This window comes from Aythya marila, assembly GCF_965140915.1.
Source record: "Aythya marila genome assembly, chromosome: 1".
Classification (NCBI taxonomy): domain Eukaryota; kingdom Metazoa; phylum Chordata; class Aves; order Anseriformes; family Anatidae; genus Aythya; species Aythya marila.
Genome location: NC_139042.1, coordinates 6255624 through 6275255, shown reverse-complemented (window position 1 = coordinate 6275255; position 19632 = coordinate 6255624). Strand labels below are relative to the sequence as shown.

Below are 19632 nucleotides of genomic sequence, written 5' to 3'. Positions count from 1 at the left end.
TGAGTTGAGATAAATGCCGCTTACTAGGTAAAGAAAAGCCATGTGTGCAAGCAAAGCAGAAGAAGGAATTCATTCGCTGCTTCCCATCAGCAGGCAGGTGCTCAGCCACCTCCAGGGCTCATCACGCCTAACAGCTCCTTGGGAAGACAAACACCATCAGTCCAAACATACCCCCCTTCCTCCTCCTTTCCCCAAGCTTTTACTGTTCAGGATGACACCACACGGTATGGGACATCCCCATGGCCAGTCGGGGTAAGTTCCTGGCTGTGTCCCCTCCCAGCTCCTTGTGCACCCCAAGGTACCTCGCTGGTGTGGCAGCACCAGGAGCTGAAAGTCCTTGGCTCTGTGCAATCACTGCTCTGCAACAGCCATAACATCAGTGTGCTATCAGCATTATTCTCATCCTAAATCCAAAACACAGCATCACATGAAAATCAACAAAGAAAATCAACCCAATCTCAGCCTAAACCATGACACTGAGGCTGGAGAGTAATATGTGAAAGGCGTTCCCCAGGGCTTAATTCCCATCCTTCTACCTCATCTGCAAAGGCCAAAGGTAAAAGTGTAGTGGAGAAGATACTTAACTTAATTTTTTTTTTTTTTTTTTTAATTTTTCTAGCTATTTCTATTGATTTTCTCCTTCAACCAAAATTCTAAAAGGAAGAAGCAATCTTGAAATAAATGGTCATGAGTGATAAAACAGAAATGAACTCCAACAGGAAATTGGTGCTTGACAGTAAGTCCCAAGCCAAAAAGACTTACAGAGTAAACAAAACACATAGCAAAGCTAAACAGACAGCACCTGTCCCTTACCTTCCTCAGAGCCCTGCCAGTGACTTTATCTAATTAAAGTACTGGCTGTTCTTATCCAATATTTACAGTCCTGTTTTTAGGTTAATCTAGCAATTGTTATAGTGCCAGACAAGTAGTCAATGAAAAGATGCATATATTTTAATTTGGCTGGAGTATCAGCTGAAATTCTTATGTTATTATCAAGATACCTCACTTAATCCTCAGGATCACTGACAAAGCTTTTCGGAGAACTTGTCCTTTTTACTGATATGCAAACTTTGCAACACACACAGGGCAGGTTTTCTCGGGTTGGTGCTTGGTATGTCTTTGGCTCAGACTCTTCAGGCAAAGAATATTGAAATTTGTGTAAAAATATGCACAGATGCAAAACACTGAACTGAATAAAAATCAGTGGGCCCTCACTGGTGGTCAGGATAATAGCAGGTGCTGTAGACTTCTAATACTAAATCAGTTTTGAATTTTGCATTCCTATTAAAATATTGATACGCATTGCATCAGACCCCACAAAGCTGTTTTATTCAATCATAATCACTCAGATTTCATATTATGGGCAAGTGCCACCCAAGCAAGACTGGCATTAAGAAGTCTCCAAGACAGCAACTCTACTCATAGGCGGATGTACATTTATCTAAACTATAAGAAAATAATTGCCAGTAATCCACAGATTTGTAAAAATAACAACTCATCATGAACAATATAAAAGCACAGAGCTACATATTTATTGATTTATACACTGATAAGAGCTCATTCTCCCCTCCTACTTTCACATCTTCTGATTTCTAATTGTTTCCTCCATTTTCTGCCCTACCCTTGTTCTAGATGGGTATCCTATCCCATCTGCCACAATAACAGGATAACAAAACTCCACAAGAACCTTGACTGTCTCTAAATTCTCTGCAAGCGAATGATTTCAGACAATGCTTTCCATTATAACGTGAGCTTGACAGCCTAAAACTGGATGATCTCGTGGTATGATGTAAGCTTTGGATCCCTCAGCTGAGCTCTCCCTTCAGTCACAAGTGCCTATGAGGTCTTGGGTCAGTCACAAAAGCCTTTGTTCCTTGTTAGCAATCTGCTAACAGAAAGCCCCAGCAGAAACAAGGAGAGCTGGGCATAACAAAAGGATGGGACTCCTTGGGGGCTTCTGTGGTACCTAGACATGGATGTTACGTGTCTCACTCTCACCAAACACACGTATTGGGATGTTGCTGAGGTGTCAAATGGAGATGGTGAAGCTCAGCCAGATGCTGGGTTAGGGAGCACTGTACACAAAGACACCTAAAGCTTCTTTTTGGTGAAATGGGGACATCGGTAGCTCCCTATTCCAGAGGAGAGCTGTGAAGTTGTAGTCTTCAAGGTAAAGAGGCAGTCCTCTGAAGATCATCTACATCTCTAAGATTAGTTGTCCTTGTTGCAAACAGGCAACAACTCATGAAAGATAACATTGACCTCATATAACATACATATTTTACAATGTTTTATATTCCCTTTGTTATGGGGAAAAATTAACAGTCTAAGAAGGCTTTCCAATTCCTCATCTAGTAGATAGAGGGGATAGACCCTCTATCCAGAAAAGCAGCTGGAGTTCCTGTTCATAAACACCTTGCTATAATTACATGATAAGCAAAGAATTAGGCTTTCTAATAGTAATAAATTACCAAGCTGAAAATGTAATAAAACCTAACAAGGTCTCTGTGTATTGCATTGTGTTAGTCCCACTTTTTTATTACCATCTATTGCAAAATACAATGCATGCAACTAATGAAGGGAAGATTGTTTTCCTCAGGTTAAGCACAGCACCTACATTTCTGCAGTTATTATATTTTTGGAATGTCTGTCGTGGTTATTCAAGACAGGAGAAATCAAGGCAGCATTATAGCAAGTTTTGTGTGATCACTCTCAAGTACATTTAGTAGCTGGTCAAAATGTCCAGGCAAAAAGGCTCTAAACAAACAATGCTTTGCACAACCACAGTGCCTCTTATCCAAGGACTTCAGTGCATTTGATAAATATTAATTAACTCCCATACTGTTGCTTTGAAGTAGGCAAGGGATATATTTAAGTATCACTTCATTTGCTACTGAAATGCATTCCCGCTTTCTGTTCTTGAGTGGGATGCAGCAGCTGTTTAACAACACACATGAATATTAAACAAGAGGTTTAGAGACAAAGTAAGGAATCCTTAATCCAGAAGAAACCCCAGAGGGATTTGCATAGGTAGAAAGTAAATACTTAAAGCGTCGGCCCGCAAAATCTGTGGGTGACTTTGTTCTCCTTCAGCCACCCCCATTTGAAATGTAAATTTGCTGTGGATGTTACTAAAACAGGAGGATCTTGCAAGCAGCCTGTCACCTCTGAGCTGCAGAGAGGAACACTGCCACAAAATCCAGGCCAAACTTGGTAGAATCCTGTTTTTATTCTGACAAAACGAGAGTTAAGTGATTGTAGTGGGTTTACGTGGCAAAGTTTTGGTAGCAGGAGGCTGCAGAGATGGCTTCTGTGAGAAGAATCCAGCAGCTGCTCCGTGTCAGATAAGGAAGGGCAAGCACCAGACAGCTCCAAAGGGATCCGCCGCTGGTCAGAACTCAGCCAATAAACAATGCTGTTTGCACCTCTGTGAGAGCAGATTTAAGAAGGGGAGAAAAAAAATACTGCATAAAAGCAGCTGGGAGAGCATGGAGTGAGAAACAGCCTTGCAGCCACCACGTGCAGCAGGAGGGCAGGAGATGCTCCAGGCATGCAGCACAAGTTCCCCTGTGGCCTGTGGGAGCAGGCTGTCCCCCTGCAGCCCATGGGTCCCACATGGAGCAGATCTCCACGCTGCAGCCTGTGGAGGAGCCCCCGGTGGAGCAGGTGGATGTGGCCTGGAGGAGGCTGCAGCCGATGGAGAGCGCAGGAACAGGCCCCAGGCTGGAGCTGCAGCCCGTGGAGAGGAGCCCACACAGGAGCAGGAGGCCTGGGGGGAGCTGCCACTCATGGGGGACCTGTGCTGGAGCAGTTTGCTCCTGGGGGATGGACTCCATGGTATGGAGCCGTATGGGAGCAGTTCCTGAAGAGCTGCAGCCCATGGGCAGCCCCCACAGGCTCAGTTCGGGAAGGATGGCATCCCATGGGAGGGACCCCACATGGAGCAGGGGCAGAGAGGGACCGTGAAGGAGCTGAGGAGACAAAGTGTCAGGGACTGACCGCAGCCCCCATTCCCTGTTCCCCTGATCTTCTTGGGAGGAGAAGGTGGAAGAGGGTGGATGGGGGTGAGGTGTTTTCAGTTTGTTTTCCTAGTTTCTAACTTCTCTAGCTTGTTAGTAATAGGCAATAAATTTCTCTGTCTACCTATGCTGAGCCTGTTTTACCCGTCACGTTAATTGTTGAGTGATTTCCCTGTCCTTATCTCAACCCTTGATCCTCTTTTATCATATTTTCTCCACCTTTCCCTTTGAGAAGGGGGGGGTGAGAGAGCAGTTGCGGTGGAGCTCAGCTGCCCACCTGAGTAAAACCACCACAGTGATCACAGCAAAATAAGATTTTGGGTTTATATTGCTGAAAGTGTATACGAATGTCTGGCTAGCATTCATAGGATTCACTAATCAAGCCCTCAGATTTCTTCCTCCCACCCAAACACTAACTGATGAGACCTTGTTTTCAACACATCCCACCCAGGATGGAGCACTGTACCCAGGAGCAATACTCACTGTCTTGCTCTGACTTTCTGCCCTGTTTTTCTTGGTGGCTACCTCAAAGGTGGACACGCTGTAAATGGCAGACCTCTCCTGCCACTACCACAGCTCTGGGGAAAAACATGCTCTGTACACCATCATCTCAGCCTCATGACCTGTGCTATAAGGGAAACCTCTTTCCAGTCTGACAGGGCATCATCTGCTTCAGAGCCAGCTGTCTCAGCATGAAGCGGAAGCAAGTTCTCGCTTTGACAGATGTAAACTATTACAGAAGATTCAGATTAGTAACAGGGCAAAATCTGCTGAGCAGCCACTCAAAAACTGTGGTAGGGACGTTGCTGTCTGTGCAGCAGAAACCAATTAGACAGAGCAGTCAGCTTTCCTTTATCATGAAATATCACCAATCATTCGTGGTAAAAGGAAAGGGCGTTCAAACAAGATAAGCATCATTTGGTACCTAGATTTACCAACAAATTTCTTTACTCTTTTAACTCTCTGTTGGAATGGGTGAAGAAATGTAATAGGTACATGTATTTTGCTGAAGATCAAAATCATTTGCCCAGAAAATCATCCCAGTAAGTATGTCCTTTAGACACACATTGTCTACTTCACATACAATTTCTACATGCTTTTCCTAAGCTATATTTGAGGATTTTAACCAGCTGACCCATTCCAACAGGCTATCCAAATTATTTACTTAGTTTTGCATCAAATCTACATCAGAGCTTTCAAATGTAGTATCCGGATTATATTGACAGCTTAACTTGTACTTAGTTATTAATCAGAAATAATTCTGTCAGACAAGCCAAACATTCATCTTAATTGAAAACACCACGTCTTTATTTTTCCATCAAATTAATAAATGAGGTCACCAGATGATCACTGGCATGGGCTTCTTAGGTCTAATGTTCCTTGCGTGTTTCACCACAAAGCTAAAAATCCTTAACATCACCAGCACATCATATGAATCCTTTGCCCAGCACTGGCACTCTCACATGACCAGAACGCCTCCAAAAAAAAATGAATTGTACAAACAGAGAATCCTTTTCTGAATCAAGTATCTCGTATTCACAGCCTGTGACAGCAGAATTAGGACCACCCATTATCAGAGATGCGCTATGGAGAAATGGTAGAGGGGCTTTCTATGCACTTTGCAGCCATGCAAAGTTTCACTTGACATGCATTAATGAATCAGTTTCCCCAAAAATAATTTATTTCTTAGAAAGGACATGTGTTTGTTCCTAAACAATTCTGTAGCCAGGTATTCAATCTGCTAGGTGAAGCACTATGGTAAAGTCATCATTTTATAGAGTCAAAGCTCTGAGCACAAAGCCATTCTACATTCCCACTTTGCATTGAAAATATTTGTATTTTGTTTAAATATACTGCACAACACTGTAGTCTGGGCACGTGCTAGTTCTTTGGCTGTGGTTGGTTTTGGTGCACTTACACCACCTGGTACATCAACATCTGATCCATAGTTAGGGATCATACATGCAACGGCAGTAGGGATCTTGAATGGCCTTACTTGTTTCTCCATTAGCAAATCCTCCTTGCTGGACATATTTATGTTCAGCTAAAAGGAAGCAGGTCTATTAATCCAGCAGTAAAGATTTGCTTGCCTTTATCAGTGTTTGTTCTTCTGTACATTTCCCATTGGCTGGGAATTAATGAGATCAGTAATGAGAGGGTGTTGGCACCTGGATAACTACTGAATAGCCCAAATAGACGTTGCTAAAAGATGCAGTGCTCCTGCTTGCTTTGGCATTGTGGCTTTCTGAAACTGTTTTGAGAGCCTCCAAACGATAGTGTCCAATGGCTGGAAGAGCATTAAAAATCTTGAACTGAAGTTCAAATCACTGGGAGCTCACAGGTATTCATGGGTTAAACTTTGGGGAGTAAAAGAAAAGCACAACCCTAAGACATCTTACACCAGACAGCAATGTTTTCTCTGATCTCACAAGAGCCCTGGTGATACTCAGAAGTCTTTATGCCCTTCTCCTAAGTAATCTGTAACATTTTAAGCAGAAAACAATGCTTACTGTGGACAAAATAAAAAAAAAAATACTAATAGACATGCATATTTGAAATCAGTGTTACCACAAGATGTCACTCTAAACTTTACAGAAAGGTTTGGACTACTTTTTAAAGAGAAAATTTGCTTTTTTTCCAAGTGTATTTATTTCCTTAAAATTGTATTTACAAGATTTAAAACACAAACTAATTGCTTATAAGAAAAAAATATATAAATAAACAGGCATGAGAAATACAGTCTACCAAGCCAAAACTGATAGCTAAGTAAATCCTCTGAAGGCAGGTTAGGTATGAAATGATGAAAGGAATACAAACAGATAAATCTTGTGGGTTTGGACAAAGATTAAAGAGGAAAAAGAATGAAGTTACAGTTCAATATATCACTTCAACATTGGAGAATAAAAGTAATTCAGGAAAAAGCAATTCTGTGTCATCAATATCTACACACGATGGAATTTTTTCAGATTCTAGGAAATCACCATGTAAAGTTAACTTCAAAACACTGATAAAGGTTGTAAAGGTAACTCTCCAAGGTAAGAAAGAGTCACGATTAAATGTAAGTACATGATCACATCCTGTTTTTCTCTTTGTTCTCACACTTGGCTATCTATTCAGCATATGAATGGGCCTGCGCTGGGGATATTTTCTGAGCATCATTCTTCACAGGGGCTGGAAGGCTGAGAAGGTTAAGAAGATTTCTTGAAGGTTCTTTTCCTTAAGAACATCAAATGCCACCCTGGGGAATTTGATCCTACTGATTAGATCTGACTCTTTTGAGTCTCTGTGATGATCAAGAAGTCACATCCACTGTATTTTTCCATAATGATCACCCATCAAATCATCCTCACCTTTAAATTGCTCAAACTGAGACACTGGGACAGTCTTACTGGAATAACAATACTCCTTGTTGCAGATGGAGTTAGGGTCAGATACATGGGAACTGAACTAAACTCACAGACACTACCTTAGTTACAGCAGTGCCCAACCTCTGACCACAGCCCTAATTCTGCTATTTTCACACTGTTTTTACATACCACATCATTCCTGTGTAGCATAACATAATTAGTATTATAACAACTATATTTTATTTCTAATGCCTGAGATTTTATGCAATGAAATATACTTTAATCAACTACGTCAGCAGAAATTCAAAACCACACACCTATGATGACAGAGACAGGAAAGAACAATTCAGACTTCTCTGAGCAGATCTCAGAGTCATCTTGGTGGCAGATCAGGCTGACAGCCCAAATGCAGCTGCAGAAAATGGACCCCTCCATGACAGAATAAACACAAAGAACACGTTTTGAAGCATTTCTTATAAAGACATGTTTTAAAACCCACCAGATCTCCAAAGTACAGAATCATACCTGAGCTAACTACAGTAAAAGTTTGAGATAAATATGAAACAGATACTTATATATGTGTGTGTGTGTGTATATGTATCTCTATTTAAGTTATAAATAGCTAGATATATACATAATCCTATATGTACATATATTCTGACCTAGTTTACTTCCATGCATCTTACTATTTAGTTCCCAATCCCAACTGCACTTGAATGACCTAACTCAGGGTTTTTCACTGACTTCTGTGACAGGGGAAGCACCTCACTGACAAGGGTAAGAAAAGCAGAGCCTTGGAATTCCCAAAAGTCACAGGAGTGGCACCAAGCAACAACCTAGGTTCATTTGATACACCTTTGAAAGCCGTGAGGTATACGATTCTCAAAGGCTAAATTATTTCTGTGGTTTTAAAATTACCATGAATCTTCTTAAGAAGTTATATTCACTAAAGAAGAATCACATCACAGACTAACCTAAAATGACTTCAGAGACCAAAACATTAGAGAGGGAGAACGGCTCTGCTGACAAAAATAAACATAAGGATTGCTGATGGAACTGTCTGCTCCAGATTATTTTCTTCCATTTTATTAGTAGATGTACAAACTACAATAGCAAGATATAAATTCAGTCTTTATTTAACACATACACAAAGAAAAGCAATAATGATAACCTCATTGTCTCTTTATATTCCCCCAGCTTGTAAAAGAATACATTATTCAAAATAAAACCAGATTATCTAAATGCATCTCTAAATAATTTGTCTCTAGTTCTCATCACAAACCAACAATAAAGGGCTATCCCTATTTAATGCAAAGAAAAAGACAAGCTTCATGCTGGGACAGCAGCCATACAACGACAGCTGCTGCAACTGCATTTTATTAATTCCAATTATACACAGAATACATATGGCCAAGACACTCTCAAAAAAAAAAATCTACAGGAACAAAACCAGCTTTTATTCTATGCTGGATATTGAAAACTAACAAGCTCAATAATTACCACATTGCTCATATTAAAGACTCATCTTAAAAATGGTTTATTTTGAATGCACGGCTTTTGCATTTCAAATGAGGAAAGTCCACAAAGCTCCCAAATTCCTTGTATGAGGTGGAAATGCTATCATTCATGGGCTAAAAGGCAGCAAAACATGAGCAGAGGGTTGCATCAGGATTACAAGTGATTATGTATTACCTAGGTTGTATCAGTGCTGTAATCGGTTTCTTCGTGTATACAGATAGGCCAAGAGTCAAAAGACAGAGCCCAGCTGGGATGCTGAATTTTTCAGAGTCCATCAGCATTCATACCCAGAGGTTTTGTTCAATTCATTAAGGAAAAAGTCAACAGCAAGGATGAGTTCACAATCAAAATTCCCACAAATTTAAGACGTTGTACTTTTGAGTTCAGGTCTTTTCTGGTAATCCACGATTGTTTAAAAATTAAAGCCTTTCAAGCAAAAACTGACTTTTGGGTACTCACACAAGAATCCCAACTCTTCCCACACGCATCTTCACACAAAGACAATAACCAAACAGCTTTAATATTAAGAACTTGTCATGGGAGCTTCTCCCAGAGCTCCCCATGTCTCCAGGCTGGCTAGCCAGACCAGTGTCCTGGCCCTGCTTGTTCCTTGTACGACGCCACTGCAACACCCAGCCAGGTCCCATGGGCAAAAACAATTCTGAGATTTGTGCAAATGCAGAAATATTTACAAAATGCTAGAACAGTTCAAGTTGGAAGGGACCTTCAAAGATGACAGAATCACAGAATATCCCAAGTTGGAAGGGACCCACAAGGACCATCAAGTCCAACTCCTGATAGATCTGATAGAGGACATCACCTAGCCCTGCAGAGCCTGATTGTATTCAAAGACCTTAACAGCTCTAACAGACTAGCCAATTTATTTCGGGAGTATCCAAACGATCAATAGGTCCAACTTGCTGTGGGGAAAAAGGGAGTCTTGAAGAAAGTACCTATCACCCTGTTCAGTCACATCAGCTGCTTCTTCACAGACACAGCTCAGAAACTCGGTAACATTTCAGACTTCTGGTAAAACTCCAGTCTCTGGATTTTTCAGCCTGATTTCCCTACAGTAATGTGATGTCTGTCTGTCCTTTTCCTGCATGTGCATCCGTCAGCCAGCTCTTACCAACTAACTTTGAATGCTCTGCCCAATGTCAATGCAGCTCGGCAGAAGTGAAGAAGCCCCAGCTCCCCCAAAGGCTCTGCAGGTACCCCGGGCTTGGGAGAGCCAGAAGAGTTGGAGACAAATAAAGATATTTCTGGGAAAATTTCACTGCTATGGGATGAAAAACAGTGGTAGGCCAAAACACATAGGAAAGCAGGTACAATAGATCTAACATTTTTTGGAATAAACAATTTACTCTATGCAACCTGACTTTTGCTGGGAAGATGCGAGGGTTAGCCCCACCAGCTGGCTGTGGTCCAGCCCCCAGCTCGTCGAAAAAGATCAGACGGCTTCAAATCATCCCAAAGATCTAGCACTGCTACCTCTAGCTCTTTTGAGAGAAAGCACAAATTTGCTTACTAAGAGAATTGGACTCGACAAATAAAAGCAGCTGCAGCTGTCTTCAGGCAAAACAAAAGCTGCCCTTGAATTTAAATTTCAGTTCTGCTTTAATTTATGCTGCAACAAAGAAAGATGCCAGTTTGGGAAAGTAGGACTCTGTGAGGAGTAATAACAGGCTTCCCCATTGTCAGAGATGTCATTTGAGCGCTTCTCAAGTGTGACAGAGCTCTGAAGGGTTTTTTGCACGTATTTTTTTGTTTCTTGACATTTGTAATAGCCTGAGAAGGCTATAGAATAATCTTCATTTATATATGACTATAGAAGAATCTTTATTTCTCAACCTGGAAAAGTCTGAATATAAATCTCTGGAAAGTTCTCTCCAATGGCACGATCCGACGAAGTCAATGAGAGTTTTTCTGTTGACTTAGTGAATGCTGGATTCAGGCCGTCGGAAAGAGAATTGCTGAATGTCCCTGGACCAGATGTGGGCTTGGCTGTACTGGATTAACTCCTCTGGAATTCAGTGTCATTACACGAGGCGAAATAGCTTGACATGACCAGAAACCAGCTCACTGAGATTAAGTCTCAAGAACAATAACATGAGATCAGTGACCTTACATTCAAGAGCAGTGTAAGTAGCTAAACATGCTGAATGCATAAGTGGGGTAAAAACACCTATGGAGAGCAAGCCTGGCAAGTAGGAATAGATAACACTCCGTTATGCTTTCCTATTGAAAAGCCTCCCCAGTACAGCAATTCATTTAATACCTTTTATATCCCTGAAGAACTGACACGGCAGTAAGTGCTGAGATGGTTCTTTCTGCAGAATGAGGATGGTTGGTACAGGCAAGGGCTTTACAAAGGTGATTTGCCTCAGTTTGATATCCTCAACTCAGCTGAGTCGGCAGCCTCGTGCAATTTGGTATTGCCTTGTTTTCCGTTGTCCCATGAATGTCAGATCTCACACTGAAGGAAGAAGTACATTTCTGATCTCGGTGGTTGTTGGAAAAAAGCCTGAAAGTGACTGCAGAATTTCTTAAAGATGGATCATAGAAACAAATGATAACCACAATTTTATCAATTATTTATATTCTTTTTATGCAAATCTCATAGAGCTTTTAACATGGGAGACCAGTACTACCACGTATGACCAGCACGGGATTTTTGAGGTGTTGCATTATCCCGACTTCTCCCCTGGCTTCTACTATCATTCTTCAACACCTGGTTCATTGCAGGCTCCTTGTCCAGCCCACGTGGCACGTTTCCTGCTCTTCCCATAATTTATCTTGCTCCTCAAGCATCTCTTCCCCCATCCTGACCCATCTCCTTCCCTCTAGTCTCACATTTCCTTCTGTCACTATTTAAACAGTCTCTCCTTAAACTGAACATGCCTACACAAATTCCTTATTGTTCCATTCCTCCTTTCTCTATATGGCCAACAGCATAGTTTTTCTTCTCAGCCCTAAAGCCAACAAATGGGGGCTACTTAATCATTACTCTTAACTGACATGCATGGCTACATCTACTGAAAGCTTCCCCATTTTTCATTCTTAGCAACTTTCCTTTTGTGTCAGGGGCATGTTTCAACATCCCAACCTTACTTCTATGACAGGTTCCTCTTCGGATTCAATTCAAATCTAAACTATCCTGAAGTTTAAACATTTTCCATTGAAAGCCATCTCCTTGCTTTTAATTGTCACTGACACCTTGTAGACATACCCTCGCATAAGCATTATAATTACACCTCTACGTTTCCACACCCTCAAAAGTGTCTCTAGGTCTTCAGTGAAACATTTCTGCAGAAAGGTCTGTCCAGACCTTTGTACTGTCTAGAATTTTGATCATATTTTATGTGGGTTTCAGACAAAAGAGACCTAATGGTTTAAAAGGACCTCCTATCTTCATATGCATGTCTGTATCTGTACATCTTCCTGAGATTGCCAAATTTTTGTAATATTAAGCATGAAAAGAAGTATCTTTATCAAGAGAAGAAGTTTCCCTAGTGAGTTACATTTATCGGGTAACCCGCAGAGGAGAGAGCTCTAGCAAATGCCCTATATGCAGGGGGAGTTTCAGTCACAGCCCACAAATTCTTAGCCACCAAAGTCAATCAAACTAAGACAAGGCCATATGAAGCCAAGCTCTTGACCTGCTTCATGCTCCCTGTACTAAATGTTTCCATTTGTCAATGGCTATTTTATTTTTTAATCAATATGTATTTTACTGGTTTTAAAACACCATAAAAAAAATAAAGCAATGAGGACTTGCTTAGGCTCTCCTAAAGCAGTAAATGGCTGTATTTTAGGTCTTTATATACCCTATCTATCCTGTAACGCTCTCCAGTAACACAGAGGATCACAAGGCACATATTCTTGGAAGTTTGGATACCAATTCAGCACTGTTGAGTTACACTGCCACTTAATTTACACAAACATTTTTTAGAAAAAGAATATGTGAACACAGAAGAAAAACCTGACTTCCTTTACGACCTGGTTTAAAAGACATGGTGGCTCTTTTAAAATGGATTGTTATAACAGGGCTTATTTAAAAGTGAGCTGAATGAGGTAAGAAGTCTAAAAAACCCCTCTTACTAAAACCATAAAATTATATCCTAAATCTCTAAATACAGGCTGTGTCACAGATGACCAGTAAATTATGTAATCCTTACAGTAGTGTTTACTACAGCAACTTTTAAGGCAGGCAGTTTTATAACATCCACATTATTCTGCAGAAATGGTACAATGCTATTAAAAAAAGAAAAAAAAAAAAAAAAACATGATGCAGATTGTAGCTGAAAATTTGCCAATTTAAAATTCAGGCAAAGTTATGCAAGCATGAGAAAAAAAAAATAAAGATAAGACATGGTTTAAAAGTCCTCAGGAAATACGTCATCCTCTACAGATTGGGTTTATCCGAATTTTAGAAAAACCTATAGAGATTAGTTTTCACCTAATACTGCATAAGATGATTACAGCTATTTGTGGCACTTTAATTCCTGCTAGAAACAAAATGATGTTTTATAGAGATGCATCTACCAAAAATAAATAAATAAATAAATAAACAACCCTCTGACATAAACCTCTTTCATCCATTCTCATTCCACAGAACAGCTTTCTAAGCTGTAAAACGATGCACTTTTCTTAATGAACTGAGGACTGGGCAAATATATAGCAGAGATTTTTAGAATAAGATTGTACTAAACTGTGTGTTCTTCATAAAGAATAGAATGGAAAAAAAAAGATGTTTTGAAATGTCCAGATGACTATTATTGTTCTCTTTTATAGTTCTTCTTTTTGATCTCTACACAATGACTCCAAGATGTCCCATTATGAGATAATCCGAACAGATGAAACATTCAGATTTCTGCAGGTTTCATTTTCTTTTCCTTATAGGGTTACTTCTGAAAAAATAACATGTGCTACAGTTTGGGAGCATCCTATCAATTTAATGTTGTGTAGCTACGGATGCCCCTTCAAAAAACAAAAATCCTTATGAGCTCATAATAAGAACCAAACTGTAACTCTCCCTCTCACCATGCATAGAAGGATTGGTGCAATCTTTTTGGTGAAAATAATTTGGAATTGACTTAAGAGTAATGTCAATATCTAAATAGGAGTTCTTCCCTTTCCACACTCCTTCCAAAGAGCTTTTCCTCCTTCATCCTCTTAGAAACTGAGGGCTGAAATTTCAAAGAATTGTGTTTGGGCCGCTTGAGTATAATGGGACTCTAGAGACTACGGCTCCACATGTCGCTTTGAAAATGTGCCTCTTGACAACCAACTCAGCTGTAACCAAACACAGCAACTCTAGCAAGAAGTCTAGCAACAAGAACAGCCTGAAGGGAAAAAGAGATGTTTTTGAACACACATTAAAATGCAAAAGAACAATGCATCAATAATCCTTTTGTAAATCACTTACAGACGTTTCACTTCCATATCTGTGGTCACTTCATCCATGTGTAGACTGTGCTTATGAAAAATATCGAGTCCTCATTTTTCTCACTCCTAAATTCAGTAGTCAATATTTATGAAACACAATGAGGATAAGAAAAAATCAAGAGTCCAAGTTCAAACATGGCTGGTAGTATCAAACCACACAAGCATAAATTTGAGAACAAAAGGAACTAGACAACACTTAAACTTTGGTGCTCAGATTTGAAGAGTACCTCTTATTACATTACATTACTCTTTATTGGTTCTTGTATACTCAACATAAAGACATCCTATAGATTTTTAAAGCATTTTGGAAGCTAACTAGAGTTGAACACAGATGTAAAGGACAGGGATGGTTACAATAGCTGAATTTATTCATAAAGGACTCAAATTCTGTTGAAGCTGTAGGATCTACAACAACTGAATTTGGCACTTAAAATATTATTAACTTTACATCTGGTAGGAATGAAAACTTATGCATCCAGATTAACAATTCTGTCAGGAATCACATTTTGTGTGATTTTACTCTCACAAATGGACACATTGTATTCTCAAAAATGGACATTTTCAGGAGTTTTAGACATTCTGTAAATACACACACACAAAAAAGGTACTTTAGCAGTACAGAACTTAAAATGAGACAGAGAGTTCTGCCTTCAGCATTTCTTTGGATGGTCTTATTGATAGACGAATGGAAGAAACTACGATGGGAAGCTAAAACACATGTCATGGAAGTGGAGCTTTTTGAAATGATGATTATGCAAGAACCTCTCTATTGATTGTGTAATAACATCATCCTCCACATTTACAATATTGATGAGAGGTCACTGTTTTGTCTTATTCCAGAATCTAGACCAACCAAATAGCAAACCAAATGTAATAATGTGAGAATTTGAACACGCCTGGCAATTTCCAAGTCTCTTTTATATAATGAAGCATTTGAGGACAATGAAAAGACACCCAAAGTCCTACAAATCAAAATGCTATCTAAGGTCACACCATTGTATTCCTCAATCTGTAACTGTGGCAATCAAATGATTTTCTTTGTTCTTTGGACTCAACCTTAATATAGCTATAATCACCTTCCCATCCCTGGCATATGTAATACATCATAAAATATTGCAGTGTAGCCACACACGAAGCACATATGTTGTTAGAACACTTTGAAGGATTACTTCAAAGTACCGCAGAAGTCGATGTACAGATGTACAATGCTTCTGAGACTTGTGTATCTCTTCAATACATACTTTGATATTCGCAGTTATCTTCATGAAAATAACATAGAAACTTCCCATCTTTTTTTCGTTCTTCATTTCAGATGTATTTATTACTATTTGGTAAATACTGTTTAGGTACAAATGTAGTAACTTTTTTAAAATAATAAATAACAATTATGCAGGGTTTATAAAATAAAGCTAATGACTTTAAGTAAGCCAAGGAAAAATACAAGTAAATTAGTATTGACATTAATTTGTTTGCAGGAAATGTTAGAGACAGGTAAATACATTTTTCATAAATGCTACAGAAGTTACAGAAAGTCTTCACAGACCTCCCTCATCTTCACAGTAATAGTGTTGTATTCATGTACTTCTACTTTTATGATGTATAACCAAAATTTTTCCCTAACTACTACTGATTGTAGCTCTGCAATGAGCACAATTGTCAATCTGGCCTCAAACAACCGTAACCGGAGGGAACATGTGGTTCCACTGCCATTGTTTGTGTTAAGAAATGCTCCCTTCAGATTAATTCTCCACAAAATTTACAGATGTTTGCGAAGGAATGAAAAACTAAGGGGTCAATGCACTGCGAGCAAGAGGGCAGAGAGAGGTAGAGCAAGCGTGGCACACACTTATTGTCACCACATCCCAGGACTGGCAGCACAAGCACTACAGAACAATAGAGACCACATCAGGAAGTTCATGATGTTGAAAACATTTTATGTATAATAACTCAGAAAAGTTATTTTACATAAAACTCCAACACGTCAAGTGCTCTGTTTTGACAAATGCTGTCATTTACAGTGACTTCCACATACGTCGAAGAAAAACTGAGTGTTGGACCAGCGCTATCTGAACACTGCAATGTCACATGGATGGGACCATTTGGCCATTTTCACTGTGTGCCTGTGCATTTTTTCTTGACTAATTTCTGAGTTTCTTTGGCTGACATTTTCCATCAAACATAATGCAAAAGATGCAAAGATTTTAGATGATAAAATCTAGAAAAGATGAAAATCAGCAAAACTTTGGTCATTCACCTGTGTGGAGATGCAGCTTCACATTCAACTTTGCATAGTTATATCCTACTCTGGTTCAACAATTTCCGTTAAACAAAAGGAAAGCAGCAAGGTTTAGGAATAATGATTCGATGCCCTATCTTGCATGAGCTTTTTGGTTACACTTTCCTTTACTATAAATAAGCAAATACCTTTGAAATATTAGGACAATGAGTTTCTTCACAGTGAACCAAGAAGGATCATCTCAACATGCTGTTGCATTGTAAATACAAATTAAAGAGTGCACAGTAAGAGGAATGTTACAAGGTCTGACCTGGGTCTGGCCTTCAAAGGCATACAAAGGCATTAAATATTAGTACCTACCTAGAAGTGCCTGAAACAAGCTGCTCTTAAAGATGCCCATCACTTTTCTGATGGCTTTTTTCAATTGTTGCTCTTCTGGCTTCCTCAGTTTTTTACAATATTCTTCCAGCAGCACTAGAGCACGGTCAGTATCTAAAAATGAACAAGTACAAAAACAGTTTTTATTGATTCAGGAACATATTTAAATGCCCAAAGACTGCCCCCACATTTCTAAAGGCATTTGTTCACACATGTAGGAACATTAACACCAAATGGTGTTGCATTCTCTCGTAAGGTGCATGCCCTGAACCTTAAAACTCAGGCAATATGGAGAAACTGACCCATCGCCAAAACAGGAAGAATACTGCATATCTGAGAACCCTGCAAAAGGAAAATGATCTTTTGAATAACATCTACAACAAGTGTTTAGCTTTCATTTATCCAAAACCAGCTGGAAGCTATGGGTTTTGAACCAAATTACAATTTGCAGAAGCTACAAAATTATAGGCAATAACCATTATGGATATCTGTGCAGGAAAACTGGCCTTAAAATATATTCAGAGAAGACATGAAAGTCTTTGCTTGGCATCTGAAGCATTCAATTCTCTGTTCTCTGAATAGCAAATGTGTATCTGAAAGGCAGGTGTCCAAGAGGGTTCTTTTATTTTTGTTCCCTCGCTACACAGAATTGCTATCTACCTCTTTGCTGAAAATGAGACTTTGATAGCAGACTTGCATTCATGTGTTGGCTCAAATGGAGCAACCCAGCCTTCTGGAAGAGGCCAGGAAAACAGAGCTCTCTTTCTCCTGCTGCTATTGTCTTTGTATAGTCATTTGCTGAGAACATGAGTGACATATAAAATCATATGAAATCCAAATATCGTCATTTGATATAAATAAATGTACAGGAAAATGGAGAATCAGACTTAACCTTTCCTTCTCCCATCCTAAGTAGAAATGTCCATATACGTACCTATGACACCGAGATGTCTGCACATGCTGTTGTAATTATATTACCACCAAGTTGCAATAAGATTCCCAAACAGTAAACAAAATATATAAATTAATAATTATAATGAGAGAAGTGGCTCAATCTAAATTTCTTACAGTGGAGTTCAGTATAAGCTTCATTATAGGACAGGTGCAGACACTTTAGCTAGATTAAATGCAATGAAGTTCTGACAAAATGCTTTGAAAGGTAAACCAGACTGCTTTTATCATTGTTTTTTCTAATTATCTGAGAGCAAATTTATTTTTCTCTATATAAAAATCGATTGTCTTTGTTCAACCAAGGACCTTGAACATGATCTATTCAGTGTGAGCCCTGCAGTGCAACAATTAAATGAGTTCACAGTATGGGAAAAGACACAACTTGCACTCAGCTGATAACATCTTTAAATTATGAAAGGAGAAACATTTAATCAATGGTTGATGTTTAAGAAGATGTAATTTATTTTCACTCTCCTCACATCACGGGGGACATAAGGGTTTGAATAACATCTTTTGCCCGGCTTTAACCTGAAGCACTCAGCAAGCTTAGTACCCACTTACAATGCACAGAGAGAAATCAGCTCATTTAAAGGCCAGTTCTGAATACTGGAGCTAGGCTCCCACTGTGAATCACCCTCAAAAATTGTGTGTGTTTTTTTTTTCCACTGAGTGTTATAGATGAGGGTGCTCAGCTCGCCCAAGGCTCGAGCAAGCCTTTGTGCACAAGTGGTTTCTCCTAGGCAGTAGGGTGCTGTGCCATGAACAGCTCTTGCCAGGCTGGAGCTTTTGGGGTGGAGGAAGCAACATCCTCAAAATTATTCATAAACAAAGCAGCTACAAGAAGCAGAAAGCAAAAATACTTTTTAACAATCAGTTCCACCAAACCAGACCAACCCACTGCTGTATTCCCAACCAGTTGCTGGGGATATGTAACTACCTCTATACATGAACTCAGATTCTTTGGCCTTGGATATCCCAGTAACATTATACTTTTTGCTGAGCTCATAAGAGTGCATCTGACCTCCCTGTGATGCCTCTGATTTTGTCTATATACAAGTTCTGGCTCCCCACTACTAAATCATTAGTTAAGAGCTTAAGATGTTATTCCACTCCTGCTGGCTCAGTCACCTGGGGCACAGTGCTGACATCCCCTCCATCATTCACTATTCCTTCCCCAAAGTGTACAGCTCTGATTTAAAAAACATACAAAAAAAAAAAAAAAAAAAAAAAACAGCTACAAAATAAAACAAAAAAAAAGTAGCATCCTTCTGGGCAGCTGAATAGAGTTCTTATAAGTAGCATCCTTCTGGGAGGTTGAACAGAGTTTTTATTTTCACCAAAATTATTGCTCTGCAGTTCATCAAGATGAAAAAAAGCCTATTCCCAGTGGACCCCGAAACAGTCCCAAACCCTACAAATTGAACAAGTAACAGAGCACAGCTCTAGTGTTAACTCTAAATCCTGGCTAAATCCCAGCTCAAGGAACTACCTTCCTGCCTAGTTTTCCTTTATAGCCTTCAGACACAGCGTGTCTGAAGAACACCAAGCACGCTCTCCAAGATCATGATTACCTTCAGCTGCCAGTTATACCTGAAGCAGGTGAGGATGGACAGTACTTTCTGCCTTTTTGGGCTGACAGCTGTGAAGCATAAATCAAAGCTGACTGCCCACACTGCAGCACAACAGTTAAATAAGAACAATATTCCTTGCCATTTTAATTAATAAACAAACGTTT

General features: G+C 39.6%; 1 protein-coding gene across 1 annotated transcript in view; it reads right to left on the bottom strand.

The window, feature by feature from the left end:
• The window catches only part of DLG2 (discs large MAGUK scaffold protein 2), a gene marked incomplete at its 5' end in the record, with an annotated part of 1037476 nt that overhangs the window by 1004705 nt on the left and 13139 nt on the right, over nucleotides 1-19632 (bottom strand). Inside the window, one exon of the mRNA XM_082764777.1 lies at nucleotides 16929-17060. Within this exon, the coding sequence (XP_082620903.1) occupies nucleotides 16929-17060 (132 nt within the window). The remainder of the gene's footprint in view (nucleotides 1-16928; nucleotides 17061-19632) is intronic.